This window comes from Ctenopharyngodon idella, chromosome 12, assembly GCF_019924925.1.
Source record: "Ctenopharyngodon idella isolate HZGC_01 chromosome 12, HZGC01, whole genome shotgun sequence".
In the NCBI taxonomy this organism is placed as follows: Eukaryota; Metazoa; Chordata; class Actinopteri; order Cypriniformes; family Xenocyprididae; genus Ctenopharyngodon; species Ctenopharyngodon idella.
The window spans coordinates 11,880,807-11,902,007 of NC_067231.1; the positions used below are offsets into that span (position 1 = coordinate 11,880,807).

Here is a 21,201-nt window from a genome sequence, read left to right on the forward strand (position 1 = left end):
AATACACAACCCAGTAACATGGGGAAGACAATGGCTTTAAATACAAGAACTTAGAGAACACATGACTAAGACAACCAATGGGGAAGTGACACAAGGAACATGAGAACCAATGACAGAACAGAACTGAAAACCACATGACCATAACCAACCAATGAGAACATGACACATAGACTAAGGGAGAACATGAGGAACAAGGGAAGCATGACACAAACAAGCAACATATATCAAACTACAAAATAAAAGACATGACAACATGAACATGAAAACAAAACCCAAAACTATACGTGACAGACCCCCCCCCTCTAAGGGCGGCTCCCGACGCCCAACAAAACCCAAAACTATACGACAATTCCCGGAGGGTGGAGGAGTGGAGGCGGTCTTGGGGGAGGGATGGAGGGCCAGGCCCGTGCAGGGGGACAGGACATGGCAATGGCGGGCCTGGGTCAAGCATAAGAGGTGGACCAGGGCCGTGGAGCGTGGGCGGACCTGGGCTGTGGAGCGTGGGCGGACCTGGCCCGAGGAGTGTGGGCGGACCTGGTCCATGGAGCGTGGGCAGACTAGGACCATGGAGCATGGGGTCCCGGTGCACTGGAGGACCTGGGCCGCGGTGCAGTGGTGGACCAAGCTCTGCAGCCGCAGGAGCTTGGTACCTATAGCGCCCCCCCCAAAAAATCTTTAGGGGAAACTTGGGCAGACGTGAAGTGAGGGGGCTCTGGTGTGGCAGCCTTGGCGTGACAAGGCTCTGGCATGGCAGGTGTGGCAGCCGTGGCGTGAAGAGGCTCTGGCATGGGATGGCGAGACTCTGGCGTGGGATGGCGAGGCTCTGGCGTGGGATGGCGAGGCTCTGGCGTGGCAGCCGTGGCATGAAGAGGCTCTGGCATGGGATGGCGAGGCTCTGGCGTGGCAGCCGTGGCATGAAGAGGCTCTGGCATGGGATGGCGAGGCTCCGGCGTGGCAGCCGTGGCGTGACGAGGCTCAGGCGTGGCAGCCGTGGCGTGGCGTGTCGAGGCTCTGGCGTGACAAGGCTCTGGCGTGGCAGCCGTCTCGGGTGAGGGCTCGTCAGGGGCTGGAGTGCCCTCTGGACGCTGGTCAGGGGCTGGAGTCCCCTCTGGACGCTGGTCAGGGGCTGGAATCCCCTCTGGACACTGGTCAGGGGCTGGAGTCCCCTCTGGACGCTGGTCAGGGGCTGGAGTCCCCTTGGACGCTGGTCAGGGGCTGGAGTCCCCTCTGGACGCTGGTCAGGGGCTGGAGTCCCCTCTGGACGCTGGTCAGGGGCTGGAGTCCCCTCTGGACGCTGGTCAGGGGCTGGAGTCCCCTCTGGATGCTGGTCCGAGGCTGGAGCAGATGTGTGTGCAGCCCACACACATAAAATAGCCGTGGCCATAATGGTCAACGCTGCATCCTCTGGTGACTCTGGTATGGCGGCCATCTTGAGACAAGTCTCTGATGTGGAGGCCATGTTGTGAACAGGACCTGGTGTGACAGGCAAGGCGTGAGCAGGCCCTGGCGTGGCAGGCATGGCGGGAGCAGGCCCTGGCGTGGCAGGCATGACGTGAGCAGGCCCTGGTGTGGCAGGCATGGCGTGAGCAGGCCCTGGCGTGGCAGGCATGGCGGGAGCAGGCCCTGGCGTGGCAGGCATGGCGGGAGCAGGCCCTGGCGTGGCAGGCATGGCGGGAAAGTGAACAAACAAAGCAACCAGTTGACATGAACATGAGCAGACTTGACAATGAGCAGACTTGACAATGAGACTCACCGACAGAAGGGTTACATAAACAATACACGACCCAGTAACATGAGGAAGATAATGGCTTTAAATACAAGAACTTAGAGAACACATGACTAAGACAACCAATGGGGAAGTGACACAAGGAACATGAGAACCAATGACAGAACAGAACTGAAAACCACATGACCATAACCAACCAATGAGAACATGACTAAGGGAGAACATGAGGAACAAGGGAAGCATGACACAAACAAGCAACATATCTCAAAATACAAAATAAAAGACATGAAAACAAAACCCAAAACTATACGTGACAGTAGGTCAGAGGTCCAACTTTTGGGTTACACAGGGAAGAGTAGAGGATCTTGGAAAAGTCGAACGTCACATTTTGGCCAATTACAGAGCAGCAATAATTCTCAGCATGCGAGACATTTATCTCTAGGGGTCTCTGCTACACCTATTTGTTTTAGCATAAAGTATATTTAGTATGGAAGGGATTAGCATGTGTAACAGTCACACATAGGCTAACTCTATAGTTAGGCTACTATGTTTCTGCTGCATTCTGTTATTGAAGTTGGATGTTCACTCGCTGGCGTTTTCAGCTCAAGATTGTCACAAATCACCATTCATATATGTGTAACATAGCAAGCGCGATTACATGATTTATTTCCGCTCAATAGCCTATCATGCAAATTGTAGGCTAATTAAATTAATTCAGAAGGGATAAGTGTCTGTGACCCATTAAAAATAGAATGCTAGCCTATTCATGGTCACATCGCACAGGGCTTCTGTGAACGGAGAAAAATAGACTAAATTATAGCCTGTAAAAGGAATAGGCCTAAACAAAACATTGGCTATTTCACTCCCGTTAATTACCAGATTAACGAAAGAAAAAACTCTGTAGGCTGTGCTGAGTTTTGATTAATTTTTGCGCTCCACAAACCTGTTCACGGAAATGATAGAATAGATATCCTGTTTGTTTTCTTTACTTTACAAAAGCACAGTGTTTTGTTTTTATTTGTAAGTGTTAACAAATAAACGTAAACGCATGCTTTAAAGTTTCCAATGATGATGCTTTATCTGTGACCAAAAATGACGGAGTTACTGTTGTTTAAGGAAAAAATCCAAGTGATCGCGTCAGCGCCTCACGCATGTACGGTACACACAACATATAGGCTATCAGTTGTATTTTTAAATTGACATCGCAGCCTGTTCATCAAAACAAATGCAGTCGACTGAACATATATATAAAGAGTTGCACTGCTCAATTTAAATGGTCCGTTATCTGTGTTAACGGGTTCAGCGTGAAGTACAAAAACTTGTTTACATTAATAAGTAATAGTTTATCAACCAAATGTTAGCCTACATCTCGAATAATATGGAAACATTTGGATTAGTGCTGAATGAGAGAAAGCCCAATGCCATTTGTTTTGTATTTTTAAATAAATTCGTTTTGGCTTTATGTTTAGGCTACACGTTGTTTATAATGAATGCCGCAATAGTTTGTGCTTTATTTTATAATTTTAGCCTTTATAAATTTTTTTATAGCCTATTAGCCTACTATAATTTTATAGGCCTGGCTAAGCTATATTTTTACTCGCATTATAGGCAAGCAACTAAAATAGCCCAAATACCTTTTTTTTTTTTTTAATTATAAAAAAAAAAAAATAGGCCATAATGAGGTTACACAATTATGAGTAGAATTTACAATCAAGTTTGTAAAGAGCTTTACTCAGTCCATTTTAAATTCTAATTTTTGCCGCGTCTGAAATAGGTTAAACCATAGGCCTATATCAGTGAAGTACAAGTAAGCCTAAATATTCTAGAAAACTGTTACTCATTCAATATGTGCATATATCACATGGACAGAGAAGGAACATAATTGTCTAAAATGTCATTTATCTGACACAGAGACACACATCTTTAGAGCAAAGATCCATCAAGTAACGCCAACCATTCCACTGCGTCTTCATGTAGCCTACAGTTTTTCTTTTGTGTGCAGAATTCGTTCGTCAGAGATGATAGCGTAAATTGAATGCTAAATTCAGAAATCACTTGTGCACGTCGGGAAGGTTATAATAATAGCAATAATAAAATCAATACATATCCTAAATAGGCTAAATAAATGAAAGTGAGCTTGGCAGCGGACCAAATCAGTCACTAGACCAGCGGGATTTCTCCCGGAATTTTCAATGGCCTGTCTGGGTCTGTGGTCATCCCACATACAAATGGTGTTAAATTATCCTAAAAAAAAATATAGGCTACATAAAAACCTGACATTATCCTGATGGGACCAGATGCACTGCCTGAAGTCAGCAGAGATAACCAGTAGAGTCTGGCTGATCTGACAACTCCACAGATGAAGCAGAATCATTTTACCTTGTGCAGTCTTAAAATGGTTCATTGGTTCAATGGCTCACTGCTTTTTAAGTTTTTATTTATTATTTTATTTATTTAGTGGGTCATTGCTGCTCTGTAATTGGCCATAATGCGACGTTCAACTTTTCCGAGATCCTTTACTCTTCCCTTTGGAACCCGGAAGCTGGACCTCTGACCTACCTTCAGTACGATCTGAATTTCTGCGTTTTGAATTTTATAGAATATTGAATTTGGTGTTTCGAGTTTGTTCTTCAAATTTGAAGCTGTATTTTTAATAAGTGAATATTTGCAGTCTAAGAATTCAGAACAAAAAATATGCTGCTGGAAAATACATATGCAGAAAATTATGCCATAAAAAATTCAATTTTGTTAAATATCAAATGTCCAGGATTCAAGTTTAAAAAATTCAAATTCAAAACTATATAAAATGGCACTTAATATTCAATTCTGTTAAATGACACTTGTCTATTATTCAAATTTACACTATTCAAATTCAGATCATATTGTCATATTTTCAGCACCATAATATAGGCTTTCTGGATTGAAGAGATGCGTTTTTGTAAGAAAAATATCCATATTTATAACTTCATAAGCCATAAGAGTGAACTCTGAACCAACAGACTGATAAATTTGTGTAAAAAAAAAAAAGGGAAGAAAATTTGCCAGTGGACTTTGCACAGTTTTACTTCTGAAGTAAATGTATTTTGCTTTAAGGATGTTTAGATATTTTCAAGGTAAACAAGACAAGTATACTTCTTAATGCATTTTTTCTACAGTGTAATTATCCTAAAACATTAGATATGTTGTGATTTGCAGCTTTATCATAGCCTGATAATATGTGATTAGTATGCAGGTCACATGGTACACCAATTTGCCCAAAGGCTATTTGAGACCACAGAACAGAGACCTTACCCCTGTTCACCCCTTTTTCCCAGAGCCTCCTCCCACCTCTCAATTATTGTTTATTTTCAGCATTATTGCAGGTTCTTAAAGATGTTTATCAACGTTGAAAAACTGAATTATTTTGCTCTAACAATAAAATGTCAATACTAATTAACCACAATTCATAATAAACAAGATTTATAAAAAAAAATATACATACAATATTAAAATATACAGATTACTAATCTAACATCAAACATTCCATATTACAAAGGTGATTTCTAAAATCCACAGTCATTTAGAAGTCTGCACATATAATGAATGGGAGATCTTCAAGGCAATTAGGTCTATTGGGCTGTAAAGCCCTTTACTTTTGACTGCATGTGAATGAGTTGTGTCAGCAAAGCCCCTAAGCATGAGCATGGCTAGCTACACGCATACTCAGCACTCTGTACTTGCAGTGGGTGTATGTTTCCACCTTGACAAGTTTGCGTGCAAGCATCAGTTTCATAAAATATATATAGAATTGTATAATATTCACAAAATAGCATAACTAATGGTGCTTGCTAATACTAGCAATTGCTAGTGTATAGTGCATAAGTTTGTTCAGATAACTAACCCTAAGTGTTTACTTCAAGTAACTCCCACACCGTTTGTGCTACAAGTATGAATGCTGCTTGTTGAGGCGAAGTGTACTGTTGCTTCTTTGATCCATCATACTTATAATTATAAAATTGACAAAAATCCCATTGATTTACATGAAAAGTGTGACCCGAGCCAAAGCTAGGATCCAGAATGTTATATAGATGCTCTTTTTGCTCTTTTGATTTGGGCCAGTAAGCAATAGCTCAGGAACCAAGCAGAATGCCTTGACAACTGCATAGCAAAATGCATTTGATATGTGTACTACTGTAAGTTCTGCAAGTTACTTTAAATAAGAAAGCATCTGCTAAACTGTTACTTCTGGGGACTGTGAAGGAAGTTACAATACAGGCTTCAGCAATTCAACTGACCTTAGACATTTCCTTTTTTCCAGAATGAGGGGAATGGCAATGGCAATGGCAAAGGTAAGTGGATTTAAACCTTGAAATATTCATCTGCTCTTTTTAAAAAAAAAAAATTTAGTGTTGTGATCCCGAAGAATTTAAAGTTAGGAGGCAGATCACCCCACACCACTTTATATAACTCACTTTCACTCAACAAAATTTTCACCTTACCTAAAGGTGCTCTGATTAGGATTTTTGGAGCTGACCCTCGATCACAGGAAGCAGTATCTGCTGATACGATCACTGATACCGATCTATTTGAAGCCTTCTTTTTATCATGTATAATTATTTATAGGGATGCATTTTTTAGACGTTTTTCAAAAAGTATATAATTTGTCAGGGATCTTCAAGGAAAAAGACTCAAATGCAGAAATGCGACTTAAAATGTATTGAGTAATAACAGTCAATCAATGTTCCAGCAAAAGATCAAAGTCCATACGGGTGGCTAGATCACAGAGAGATCAGGAGTCAAACAGATGAGCACGTCCCTCAGGTAAGACAGCTCACATAAACAAGAACAGGGAAAAATCCAAATCCGAGCTGGCGGCCAGCTTACACAGTCCACAAGAACAGGCAGAGGTTCGGACCTGGGCAGACGATTACTTACATGTAATGTTAATGTTAAAGCGCAGACAGGAACAGATCAGGAACAGGAGCAAATCACTAGCCAGATGTAGCAGGAATCACTGGCATAAGAAAGCTGGGCTGGACAAACAAAAAACAAACAAAAAAAAGAGACAACGGAAATAGATGTGTAGTCACATAGACAAAACACACTGGCAATGAAAGAGAAAAACTGAGAAGTAGAAATAGAAACACAAATCAAAAAAAGAATAAGAAATGTTGTGGTTTCTGCTCTTTGTGAAAAATCACTTTTCAATCTTTGATTCAGAATTTAAGCTTTATTTTCAAAGCTGGAGCAAATGAGCCTTGCAAGAGGCAAAAGCTAACACCTTTGGTTTTGCACACATATTTATATTCTGTAGATACCATGTGACATGAACTGAAGCCAAGCTTTGTTACCATATATGACACATTCTTTCTAGCTTAGAATAGATTTCACCTTGCGGTAAACACATACGTCTTGTTCATGTTTCATTCTCCTATAGATCTTTTGTTTAGAGTTACAGATACACATAATAGAATATCATATGGCTATATTATACTTAAATATTATACTTAAATTACTTATTTTCTAAATAATAAAATCTTCTACAATGAGTTCAGGCATTTCACATATATATAGGTGAAAGGTAATCAATACATTCCATGTCATATTTTGAGCAGTGAACATGAGCCAGGTGCCATGATGATCACGTAAGCATATTTAACTGGTGTACACTCTGTTTCTGCAACAAGATATAATGGTAATCTTTCTTTGGTAATATTGTCATAGATTACACTCAATTCAGTTATATTCTAATCAATAACTAATCAATAAAATATTCTTCAGAAACAGCTGTAAGCGCATTAATTACAAAGCCCAATCAGCTGTTGGCAACATGTGCAAAAGATAAACAAAACAAAAAACACATGCAGGAAGATAGAGAGACAGATCCAGTACCCCTGGAGAACAGTACCCCTCCCACCAGGGATGCCTCCGCTCTTTTAGTGCGTCTTTCAGACCGAACAAGTGCTTCCCTGGCCCTGCAGGTACAGCGACAATGCTGGATAAATGTCTGAACTGAGGGAACAGCAGATTCGATAGCCTGGGATGAAAACAAAGGGAGCTGATAACCAAGACAACACATGAACAGGGAAAGCCGGCAAGGAGTTATGGGCATATTCAGCCCAGATTAGCTGCTGACTCCAGGAGGAGGGGTTATGGGAAGCTAGACATCGGAGTATCCGCTCAAGATACTGGTTAGTGCGCTCAGTCTGGCCATTGGTCCGGGAAGGAATAGTAAGAGGATAAAGCAGACCAATGGGAGGTTGATTAGATGTTTTATTTTGAGCACAAACCTTGCACGCACCCACGAACCGACGGACATCCTCAATCATAGCAGGCCACCACAAACGCTGAAGGATGGCGACCTCCTCGCACCTGGATGACACATGGATGACATGGATGACACGTGAATCTGGAGGACTGGCCCCACCGCAAGATGGTGGTGCGGACTGATTCAGGCACAAATAACCAACCCACTGGGCAACCCAACCCAACTGGGCAACCCAAAATACAAAATTGAAACATCCAAAGAATAAAGCCCAGCGAGCACGTCTTGCATTTAAACGTTTAGCAGACTGAATGTACTCAGGATTTTTGTGGTCAGTCCACACCAGAAAGGGAATAGTCATCCCCTCCAACCAATGACGCCACTCCCCCAAAGCCAGGCGCACTGCCAGCAGCTCTCTGTTGCCGATGTTCATAATTTCACTCTGAGGGAGAAAGGCAATGGGAAAAATAAGCACAAGGATGTAACTTATTATCCTCAGGGGATCTTTGGGAGAGAACTGCTCCGACCCTTACCTCTGAAGCATCTACCTCCACCACAAATTATCTGTTAGAATCATATCAGGCAAAATCAGAATTGGAGCAGAAGTAAATCTGAACTTCAAATCATCAAAAGCTGCTTGAGCCGCACTCGACCAGCAGAATTTAATCTTGGTGGAGGTTAATGCTGTCAGAGGTGCTGCTACCTGGCCAAAATTCCTGATAAAGCGTCTATAAAAATTAACAAAACCAAGGAATTGTTGTAACATCTCTCTAGAGTCAGGCACTGGCCAATCAGAAACAGCTCTCACCTTCACAAAGTTCATGTGAATCCCCTCCGCCAAGATGACAGACCCCAGGAACAAAACCGACTGGGCATGAAAAGTACACTTCTCCACCTTTACGAACAATGAATTCTCTAGCGGCCACTGAAGCACCCGCCTGTCATGCTGAACGTGTACCTGAAAAGAACAAGAAAAGTTTAAGATATCATCAAGGTACACAAACACAAAATCACTGATCATATCTCTAAGCACGTCATTGACAAGTGCTTGGAAGATGGCCCCGTTGGCCAGGCCAAACGGTAAAACCAAATGCCCCGTAGGGTGTATTAAAAGCCGTCTTCCATTCATCCCTCTCCCTCATCCGGACAAGATGATAAGCATTGCATAAATAAGAACTTTGTGCACCTCAAGACCTCGAAGGCCGTAGACATCAAAGACAGGGGGTACCTGTTCTTAACAGTGATGTCATCCAGCCCCCGATAGTCAATACAAGGGCGCAAAGATCCAGCCTTCTTCTTCACGAAAAAGAACCCTGCACCTGCCGGAAAAGAAGAAGGATGGATTAGACCTGCTACCAGAGAATCAGATAGATACTTCTCCATAGCCTCACGCTCAGGTGCAGACAAAGAGAAGAGACATCCGCGAGGTGGAGAAGTGCCCGGGAGGAGATCGAAAGCACAATCATATGGTCGATGAGGAGGAAGAGAAGTGGCTCGGGACCGACTAAAGATCGCCTGCAGATCATGGTAAATAGCAGGAACTTGAGATAGATATGCTTCCTCCTCCTGCAACACAGAAGAAACAGAAGACAGAGCAGAGCCAAGACAAAAAGAATGACTACGGGAACTCCAACATAAAATAATATTGTCTGCCAAATTTATATGCGGATTATGAAGAGAAATCCATGGGTGGCCCAGCGCAATGGGTACAGAAGAAGAATTAAATAAATAAAACTGTAGCTCCTCTCTGTGGTTACCAGAGATAACAACACTCACTGGACCGGTAATATGGGTGACAGTCATTAACTCGTGTCTGTTAAAGGTGGGGTATGTATTTTTTCAACAACGCTGTTGGACATTGTTGATATCTGATATCAACCCAAACAAACCCACCCCTCTTCTTCATTGCTCTGCCTCCAAAACTCACCCTCCAATCCTAATCACCCTGCTCCAAGTCGGTCTCGAACCCCGGCTTAATCGCTGCAGGCAAGGGAAGTGCACTGACAATGACACTAAACACCGCATTCTCTAGCGGTCGTTAATGCGCAGTGGTTTACCTGCACAACTCTCACTAGTTGGCCATTGGAGAGTGGGTGTCTGTTTATCACAAAATGCTTCACAAAAAATAAAGCGCAGATGATGAACGAACGACAAGGAAGCACAAAAAATGAACGTACAATACACAAGAGTAAATACAAACAAGTGTTTGTTGTTAGATGGAGACTTGGTTGTATCTTCAACAGGATTCTTTTATTGAGAACACATGCTGTTAGTAGCTGCAGTCAACAAGTCTAACTAAGGGAGCTATACAGGGTATTTTATAGGCATTCAGTGGGCAGTCCTTAAAGGTGTTGACCTTACACACAGCCTTACAGTGACCACTAAAACAAAAGCATCTAAAGACAATACAGGCAATTAGCCCTGGCTATGAGCTAGAGGTCAGAGGCGACCTCTTTAGATCAAAGGAATAACAGAGGAAGATGCCATAAAACTCCAGAAGACCTATCTATCAAAGGGTTCGAGCACCATCTGATTACAAGAACTAACACTAAGTCAGTATCACTTGGACAGTTGACTCCCATCAAAGAGGAGAGAACTTGGTTAAGAAAAGAAAAACACAAATGGTTAATTGTTATTACACTGTCTTTTAAAATTTGTAATCCCACAGTCCCCCCTTTGAGAGTTCTAATAACTCTCTCATAATACAAATTTAAACCTTCTTAAGTCCATTCTCTAAACTATGGTTGTTAACATAAGGCCAATCTTCCAGTCATGTAACTTGAAAAAGTTGCAGGCACATTTAACTTATTCTGTGTCATGTCCTAGATTTACACAAACGTATGACAATGTATGATAACATGTCGTATAAACTACATGATGACACAGAAAACCATGCAGCATAAGAGTGGAAGTCCTAAAAGCCCATGGCGCCTGAATAGCTGTGGAGTCTGTTTCACAGTCCATTTCCAACATTGTTCCAAGCTGCTCAGATGACTCTGTCGTTGTGCAGCTCTGAGACGCTCAGATGATTCTTTGTCGTTGTGCAGCTCCAAGTCGTTCAGATGACAATTTGTTGTCATGAAGGTCATTCATAGATGTAGATGCTTTACACCAGGGTACCACTTTTGCAGACATCATGACCACATACCTATAACACAAGAAAACAGCAGACCAACAGTATTCATGCATAGACTTCATTCTTTTATTTGTCTGTTGATTGTATAGTGGTTTTACATCTAAATTAACACAGTAAACTTCTGGTGATCGTATGGTGTTTTTCTTAACCTAGTCTTAATTGATTTGACACCTGTGGACCAGTGAGGTGGGGATAAACTCTTGAGATGGGGAAACCTATGAGGAAGTCTTCACTGCAGGGTTGGCCTCCGAGGCCTGTTGTACTTCGGTTCTTCCCTGGGCCTTTTGCTTTAAAGCTTGTGAATAAGCTTGCAGACAACAGAAACTTATTTTGGGAAGCAACAGCATATCCTGCCTGACTATTGCCTTCAAAAACCTTATGCAGTATGCAATTATCCTTATGCAATAACCTATTTATGAAAATTCCCAAAATAATGCAATTATCAATCGCCACGTTTCCATTCTCCAGTGAAACATCAGTCATAGTAGACATTATAACAGAGGATAGGTGTCTGACTGGAATATTCTGTAGTATAACATTTAAGGCCGTGAGTGTACTTAACCAGTGTCCCCTCCCAATGGGTAAAAGTGATAGTCAACTTCCCTTTGTTTATTTTTACAAAAACTCTTTCATCTTTATTGTAAATTACTGGGGAAATTAAGCACTCACAGCCCAAATGGTTAACACCTCAGCAAGCTGCCCCACAAGTTTAATGACGAGGGGAGGGGCTGCTTCAGAGTAGCAAGCAGACTGAGTAGGAGCTGAGTAACATTGTTAATTTCTCTTAAGTTCTTTTTGTTTTTCCTACACTCTTTCATCCAATGTCCAGGTTTACCACAGTAATGACAACTGCCCTCTCTCTTAGGACATTTGCATTTCTCTCGATTCTGTGTTGGCCTTAAATGATAGCCTACTGTTGCAATTTTTACTCTTGCCTTGACATCAGAGTCTCTTTCCCAAGTAAGCTAACCTATCCAAGTTGTTTTGCAGGGTTCTATTTAACCATGTGAGGTCTAAGAAAGGCAGTGCATTTCTGTATTCTGATGAAAGCCCATCAAACCACATGCGGACCAATGGTCCATTATCCTCTAGCACCTTCTCTGGAGTGTCTGCTATTCCACTGTATGCTGCAGCTGACTGACAAAATCTTTCAGTGTACTCACTTACAGTTTCATCCTTCTTCTGTACACAACTAGTGACCCTTGACCAGTCTTCCTTTGGTCCAACAAGGTTCTTTAACACTCTCAGAACTCCTTCTCTCAATTCACCTTTGTCGGAATGCTGAAACTCAGAATTATTTACAACTCTTTCAAAATCATTGAATTCTGACTCTGTCAAGATTTGTGACATTAGCTGGGTGACTTCAGCTAGGGACATATCATAGAGCTTAATTTTTCTGGACAACTCTCTCCTAAACTCAGAAAAAATTCCATGCACTGATGGCAAACTTTCAACAAGTCTTTCTATGGCTTCAGGACCTAGAGTTGTACTGACTTCTTGTAACTGCACTATGGGTGTTGCAGATGGAACAGTGTCAACCCCTTCTATCCTACTCTGAGCCTTTTGTCTTGCTCCACACACTTCAACTGCATTACATCTTTATCCATCAATCCAGGATTGCTACTGTCCTCTAGTCTACATAAAGATTGTAAGTCAGCACAGCTTTCATCTGATTGATGGTCTTTTGAGTCACATTTGGTTGAGGCTTTATGGCCCACCTTTTTCGTGAGACAGGACACTCGAGTGTGCAATTGTTTGTTCTGTTCTTTTAACTTAACAATACACTGAGCTTGTTCTTGTGCAATGGCTAAAGTAAATTCTCTGTGGCAGCAGATAATGCCTTTTATGTTTTTCTTTCTGATACATGCCCCAAGTACTTTTTTGCATTCTTCAATTGACCATACTTTTTCTGGGTCAACAACAAATTTCTTTGTCAAATCCAATCTGACTGACTCTGTCACTATGGAGTCCATGTGCTCTCCTAACAATGATTTGAACTCATTGTCTGTCCATAAAGGTGTAGCTAGTCCACCTTTCTCAGTTGTTAGAGCCTAGCATTCCTTCTCACCATTTTCTAATGTCTTTTTCTCACAACAGGACACTTCCAACACTTCTCTGACAAAGCAGAGGATACACTTGTAAATTTGTTAACACAGATTGACTGTTGTTAACCTCCCCTGACAGAACAGAGGATAACCTAGTTAATACACATCATAATGTATTCAACCTTCTCTGGCAAGCAGAGGATAAACAATTTGCTAACACACTGTAACAGTTGTTAACTTTCCCTGACTTAACAGAGAATAAACCTTCTTCTCTAGCAAAGCAGAGGATAACTGTTCTGTTAGCTGTTTGTTGACACTTCTCTGGCAGCACAGAGGATAACATGTACTGGTCTGTAGTGGTTCGTTGGATAGAGTAAAACTCACCAAATCATGGTTGAGATGGAAAAATTCAGTCTGGAGCGATGTCAGGTGAGACGCTCTATCCGGGTCATGGCACCAAAACTGTTGGAAATCTCAGAAGTGAAGACCAGGAGACTTGGTTGTATCTTCAACAGGATTCTTTTATTGAGAACATGTGCTTTTGGTAGCTACAGTCAACAAGTTTAACTAATGGAGCTATACATGGTATTTTATAGGCATTCAGTGGGCAGTCCTTAAAGTCCAAACAAAGTACCCTAGCAACCGTTTAGCAAGACCTATATCTCTGCATTAGAACATCGTACAGACATGGGGGTTGGCTCTTTTGACTCATGCTAGCAAACTGGACTTTCAACATGCTACACATGCTAGCAGTGAATAACTACATGCTAAAAGTGATTAGCTAAGTGCTAAATTGGGTTAAGAACATACTAAGAACTCTATAAAAACTATAGTAACCATCTGTGATAATGACCAACCACCTAGTAACATAGCAACCACCCAGGTTACCATAGCAACTGCCTAGCAACCACCCAGAACACCCTAGCAAATGCCTAGCAACACCCTAGCAACCACCCCGAGTACCTTAGCAACCGCATAGCAACTCCCTAGCAACCAGCCAGGTTACCATAGCAACTGCCTAGCAACCACCCAGAACACCCTAGCAACACCTTAGCAACCACCCTAAGTACCTTAGCAACTGGCTAGCAACACCCTAGCAACCACCCAGGTTACCATAGCAACCGCCTAGCAACCACCCAGAACACCCTAGCAACCGCCTAGCAACACCTTAGCAACCACCCCAAGTACCTTAGCAACACCCTGGCAACCACCTAGCAACCGCCTAACAACCACCCAGAACACCTTAGCAATTGCCTAGCAACACCCTAGCAACCACCCAGGTTACCATAGCAACTGCCTAGCAACCACCCAGAACACCCTAGCAACCACATAGCAACACCTTAGCAACTATCCAAAATACCCTAGCAACCACCTAGCAACCACCAAACAACCACCCAGAACACCTTAGCAATTGCCTAGAAACCCTAGAAACCGAGTGCCAAGTTTTGCCACTGCAAGCACCATTCACATTTTCTTCAGGAAATGTACATTCTAGTTGTTATTACACTTTTAAAATATGTAATCCCACAATATCAAGAATTAACATTGTTACTAGTGGAAATGTAATTCCTGATATCAAGAATTGAATTGTTGATATAAATATTTGAATTGTTGATAACAAGAATTCATATCCTGAGAATGAATAAAAGTCAAAACGGTTTGCCATATCAATGGTATGACACGCCTGAGTGAGTTCTTCAGACTTGAAGAGGAATATGTTCTTCTGAGTCCATTCTGGCCAGTGTGTGATGTCAGGGATCTCAAGGAAAAAGACTCAAATGCAGAAATGTGACTCAAAATTTATTGAGTAATAACAATCAATCAATGTCCCAGCAAAAGATCAAAGTCCTTACGGGCGGCTAGATCACAGAGAAGAGGTTAGGAGGCAAACAGATGCGCATGTCCCTCAGGTAAAGTTGGGCATACACTGTATGATTTCCGTTCGATTTTGAGCCGAATTATGACTCGTGCGACTCTTTTTTGAGTCGGGCCGATTTTCATCTTTGTCGTGCGTCGTTTGTCCTACAGTGTTCGTGCAGTGTACATGGGGAAATGATAGGCAATAAACCTCTCCCGACCGGCAATCAGATGGTCGGATGAATTTCTGGCATGTCAGAAATTTTGGTCGCCCCTCATGAGGATATCGCACAGTTGAAGCAGAGCTACGAACCAATTGCCCTAAACTCTGTGTTTTTTCCCTCACTGCACCTGCATGAAAACAGAAATTAAACGATTTAATTAATGCAGCAAGAAAAAAAGAAAAAAAAGAAGAAGAAGGAAAAAAAAGGGAGATCTTTAAGTTCTGTAGATATCAAACTAGCTGCAATTTAGTAAACTGTTGCTTACCTCCAGTTCGTGTTGCATTAGGAATAAACCATACACTGTAAAATGTTTATTGTCAAATTAACAGTAACCTACTGGCAACAATTATCCAGTAGTTGCTGTATTTCATACCACAGTAAAATTACCGTAAAATAATTTCAGTAGTTTTAATCATACTGTAAAATAAAGTACAGCATTAAGTGTAAGTATAATTTTATTTTACAGCGTGCTTAAAACTACTGTAGTTATTTTAATTTTTATTATTATTTATTTATTTTAATTTTACTGTTATATATTCAAAAACACAAGTTATTGCTTCACATCAACTTTATTTAGGTTTCATCTTTTACATTTCTGAACTTCATTACAGATTTACCAGCATATTTAATCAATTAACAAAATACAATTAAAGTCATACCACTAAAATCACATTAACACATTGTGCCAGTGGAAAATAAATGTTGGAAATATAAAAATAAAAGTTTGAAGAGTTAAAGTACTTAATTAGTAGCAGTATACAACAAAAACCAGCGAATACATATCATCTTACATCTTAAAACCACATGCTATAAAGAAAAGGGTCTTCTTTATTGCGACGACTCTTCTGCAGGAAAAAAATGTTGTCAGCACGGCTTAACTGGAAAATAAGCGCCAGCACCAAACGCACTTATACCTTGAAGTTGCAAACAACATTGGTACAAAACAAAAAAGGCGATTTACATGTGTTTTAAAGTTTACCTACCAATTTTACTTATGCTTTTCGTCTTCACAACGACTCTTCCCGTCTGTCTCACGTTGGTTCAGCCTGTCTCTGCCAGCGCCGGCGCCGCTGTGGGAGGAAAGAGCTACTTAGTGCGGCTTAACAGGGAAATGAGCACCCGCTTCGATGTTCTTACGGACATTTATAAACTCAAACGTATTTATGCCTTGCAAACAATATTGGTACAAAACAAAAAAAAGGTGATTACATGCGTTTTAAAGCTGACCTACCAATTTCACGTAGTAGGCTTTTTGCCTTCACAACGACTCTTCCCTATTGGAAGCCAAAGATACCAAAAGTGTGACAAGGTAGCGGGGTATTACAGAGTTCGCTCTGCGCTGACATGTCATCTGCGCGGTTCAATGGACCGAGCCGCGCGACCGACTCGTCAGCGCAGCGCAGCGCGGACGTGCTTGCTTGCGCCACCGAACAGACAGCGCGGTGCGAACTAATCTCACCAGCGTGGCGCGAATCACATTACTGCTCTGCAGAAGTTCAGCTGTTTTTCCCTTTACATAAGATATTTAATGAAGAATAAGATAATGAAATTATACATTTCTTTTGCTTATTATCTTTCATTTAGATTACATGTAAACAAACTGTAATGTTTCTTAGGCTACGATTGCATGCTTAAATAAGCCTATATACACCACGCATACACACACTTCCGTTCTAGTTTAAGATCGGCAAGATTTTTTTTAAATGTTTTTAAAAGAAGTCTCTTCTGCTCACCAAGGCTGCATTTATTTGATCCAAAATACAGCAAAAATAGTAATATTGTTAAATATTTTTCTATATGCTTAGCCTATATCTATGCATTTTCAGGATTCTTTGATGAATAGAAAGTTCAAAAGAACAGCATTCGTTTGAAATAGAAAACTTTTTTAACATTATAGGCTACCATAAAAGTATCGGGGCAGTAAGAATTTTTGGGGCGGGGTTGGGGGAAAAATTAAAGAATACTTTTATTCAGCAAGGATCCATTGAATTGATCAAGTTACAGCAGACATTTATAATGTTACAAAAGCTATGCTGTTCTTTTGCACACATCTGTTTTCAAAATTAATAAAAAATGTTTCTTGAGCAGCAAATCGGTATATTAGAATGATTTCTGAAGGATCGTGTGACACTGGGAACCTTAGTGGGAACCGGTGTCTGAAACGCTATCAAATCACGGCAATCGTATTGGCTGGTGACAGCCTATGACGTAACTACTAGTGCGACCCAAATGCACATAAGGGGCGCCTAGAGAACAAGTCATCCACTTATCGTCTGAAGGGACTGTTCAGCAGGCGGCCCCGAGGCATGGCAGAGAGACGCAGTGTCTCGTTCCCTGTTCTCAGGGAACCATGGTTACATGCGTAACCTGAGATGTTTCCTTTCGAAAGGGAACTCGTACTGCGCCTTAACGCATTTGGGGAACGAATACCCACGCTGCCATGCTGAGGGGAGTGCATGCCAAAGAATGGCTGTGACAAATATCAGAAACCATTTCAACTGAAATGCCAAAAAAACACTCCTCCTAAGGGTCACAAAGACTGTCAGTGACAGCATTCCCTACAGCCACTAGGGCTGTGTATTGCCAAGAATCTGGCGATACGATAAGTATCACGATACAGGGGTTACGATACAATATATTGTAATATATTGCGATACTGTAAGAAAGGCGATATATTGTGATATTCCTTGTTTTTTTAGAAAAAAGAATGTCATTTTAGAAAAAACGGTCATAAAGAACACACCACCATATGCATAAAACCTTACAAACAACTTTATTTTATTTAATCAATGCAGTATCATTTGCATTTATATCACTAATCACTATTTTATGCAATCTAAGGGAAAATAGTAAAGTGACTGCAGGATTCTTTAGGTGTATATGTTTTAAAAGTTCATGGTATAGCAGTTTTTAATTTCTAAACTATTTAACAACTAGTGCATAGTCCATTTCATGACTGAATATCTGTTTGTTTTATATTTAACACTGTAAAGCTGCTTGCTTTAAAGCAGTCTAATGTATAAAGTGCTATTTAAATAAACGTGACTTCACTGAAGTGCTGAACAGAGCTGGTGCAAACATATTCACATCGCTATGATCAGATGCTTTCTTAATTCTGTCACCGCTGTCATTTTTGTTGTGTGTTTATTTTGTTACCGAGAGGAAAGCATGCAGTACATACTACATATTCTATCAAACGCCTCTCTCAGCAGCGCGGATGGCATCAGGATATTAAGTGAGCTCTCAGATTCAATGCGTTTCCCGAGTTTTGGATTTTAACATTGCCTATTTTGCAAACAACTGACTCTTGTCGATCTCCTTAGTGGGTTCTTTATAGTTGAAGCCAAAATGAGCACACACTTCAGCTCTGTATGCCGCGGGAGCGGAATAATTCTATCGTCTTGTGAGCTGGGTTTGCTAATGCTAACGTTAGCGATGCACTTTGCGCTTCTCCGGCTATGCGTCACTTTACGTTCTGAGATAACACTGACATCTAGCGGTTGAGTTTTATACAGTCTGTGGATTAAACCGAACACAAAGCCATGAATCTTGTATCTAAATAAATAAATAAATAAATAAATATCGATACAGTGTTTTTGAGAATCGATACAGTATCGCCAAACATAATATCGCGATATTCATGTATATCGATATTTTCTTACACCCCTAACGGCCACCACCCAAGCTATAAGACTCAAAGAGGCCTACCAAGGCCACTCAAAGGCTTGGAACCAACAACTTCAAACAGAAGGGGTGCCTTTAAGGGAAAGTGGCCAGGGAGCCGAAAGGAGCCTCGGCCAGTCACTTCTCAGGGGAGCATAGTCTACCCTGACTGCCACCAGGGAGGCCGACCTGGTCCTACTTAGTAGAAACCTAGTCCGGCCAGCAACCTGTCTGTTACCAAAACAGAATCTCTAAAGCACTAGCCTCCAGAAGAGGGGTCCAGAAAGAGGGACTGCAAACTGGCAGTAACCGGAAGTAACCAACTCAGACCGGACGTAGAGATGGGCATCCTGGGGAGCAGAACTCGGCATAGCGCTTAGAACCCTTGCAGTCGAGGGGAGTTACTAGGATCTACAGAGCGCTTCTTAATAAGCACTCTGAAGGCTGAATACTCTAAAAAGGGTCCCTAAAGAGAGACGTACCTTCAGCTCCAACAGGAGCTGATCGATCAAGGGAGTTCTTACTAAAAAGAACCCTTTAAACCTCAGTGATCAACTCAGGGGCAAGGTCCTCAGCCTTCAATACTGACCTCCCAGGGATTTCTCACAAGAGACCTTCAACCTTCCGATCAGACCTCGGGAGCGCAGTACTCTACAGAACGACCCTCAATGCGAGGGGAGTACCCACTGGACTCAACTGAGACGAGTACTGACCAAGCTCAATGCAAGTACCAGGGAGGCTCCTAAAGATCTTACACTCTGATATAACTCTAGGGAGTCAGAATACTATCTTAGCTGGAAGTGCTAAGGACCTACTCGACCCAGAGGATCTCCTTCAAGGTGGCCCTGCTCGAGGGCCAACTACTTGGTAAAGATCTAGAACTCCAGGGCTAGTATCAGGGATGCTCCAATGGAGCCTGAGCTACCTGATAACCATCTGCTCAATTCTAGGGAACTAGGACACTCAGGAACCTAGCTCAATCCAGAGGATCGCTTTCAGGGTGACCCAAGGAGGGCCAACTACTTGGTAGCAAATCTAACTCCAGCAGAGATAGCCACTAGAGGTATGCAGGCTTGGAATACTTGTTCGCATTGCCATAACGAGTCGTGTACTCAGCATATCGCTTTCTACCCTTAAAACAAGGGGAGTACAAAACTATGCGACCGTTTTAGGCTGATGAGGAGGCCTCAGTCAGGGCCTACTACTCTAGCATAACATGGCCACAGACCCGAGGCTAATGCTTGAGCTCTTATGGGAGCATGCTCAACTCGCCCTGAAAAGGGAGAGTACTCGACACACTCGACCTGAGCATCACTAGTGTTGGGCACATATGGGGCACAGAGGTAAAAGGTAAAAACCATGAGCAAAAACTCTCGCTCCAAGACGAGAAAAGCCATATGAGCTCAGTTCTGGGGGAATGGAGGCTCCAACAGGAAGAACTTCCACAGGAGGGGCCTGCAACACTCGACTCTGCAACTTAATAATCAGGGAGCTTTTGGTGGAGAGATGCTCCAAGCTCAAACTAGCTACTACCAAAGCTCTGGAGAGTGGAGACTTCAGAATAGTGCTTTCCACTCTCTAAACGAGAGAAAGTCTAACAACGCTCAAGGACAACCAAAGGGGAGGCTTTCAACAAAAGCCTGCAACACCTGGCTATTTGTCTGTGCCTAACACCACCAGGGAACTGAAGCTCAGCATTTCGCTTATACTCTAATATCAAGAGAAGTTTCAGCTCAATCTTGATACATTGAGGAGGCCGTAAGGCCTGCCACTTGCATTAATAGCCTAATGCAGAAGGCAGGCCCCGGCCGGGGACGACTGTCACAAAGAGAGGAGGTGTGCTAGGATCACTAGCTGCTAGTCTAAAGCTGGAGAGGCTCTCCAAGGAGTAGCCTACTCCGGGCTACTGCATGCTAGGAGGCGGAAAGCTACAGCTAAACCGCCTCTGTCAAAAAAGACGTATTCCTGAGTACAAGCCTAGGCTGGATATCGGGGCGGCCCAAAAGAAGGGCCGGCACACACGCACTCATGACCTTCCTGGAGCTCAATAAAGCGGAGACTTCAGCCTAACAACTCTAAAGAAAGGAGGCCAACTCACACAACACTCAGGGGAACTGACCACCTGGAGCTCAATGGAGCGGTGGCTTCAACAAAACGACTCTCCAAGTGAGAAGAAACCAATACACTTACCAAGGGAATGTCAAGGTGGCCTTAACAGGCCATCACTTGAGGACATCAACTACCTGGAGCTCAGTGGAGCAGAGGCTTCAATAAAAAAACTCTCAAATGAGAGGAAGCCAACATAC

The 21,201-nt window shown here is 42.2% G+C and overlaps 1 protein-coding gene across 1 annotated transcript in view; it reads left to right on the forward strand.

Annotated features, from left to right (window-relative positions):
* arhgap23b (Rho GTPase activating protein 23b) overlaps window positions 1-21,201 on the forward strand; it is a 221,689-nt gene that overhangs the window by 115,649 nt on the left and 84,839 nt on the right. The window contains 1 exon segment of the mRNA XM_051914342.1: window positions 6,024-6,054. Within this exon segment, the coding sequence (XP_051770302.1) occupies window positions 6,024-6,054 (31 nt within the window).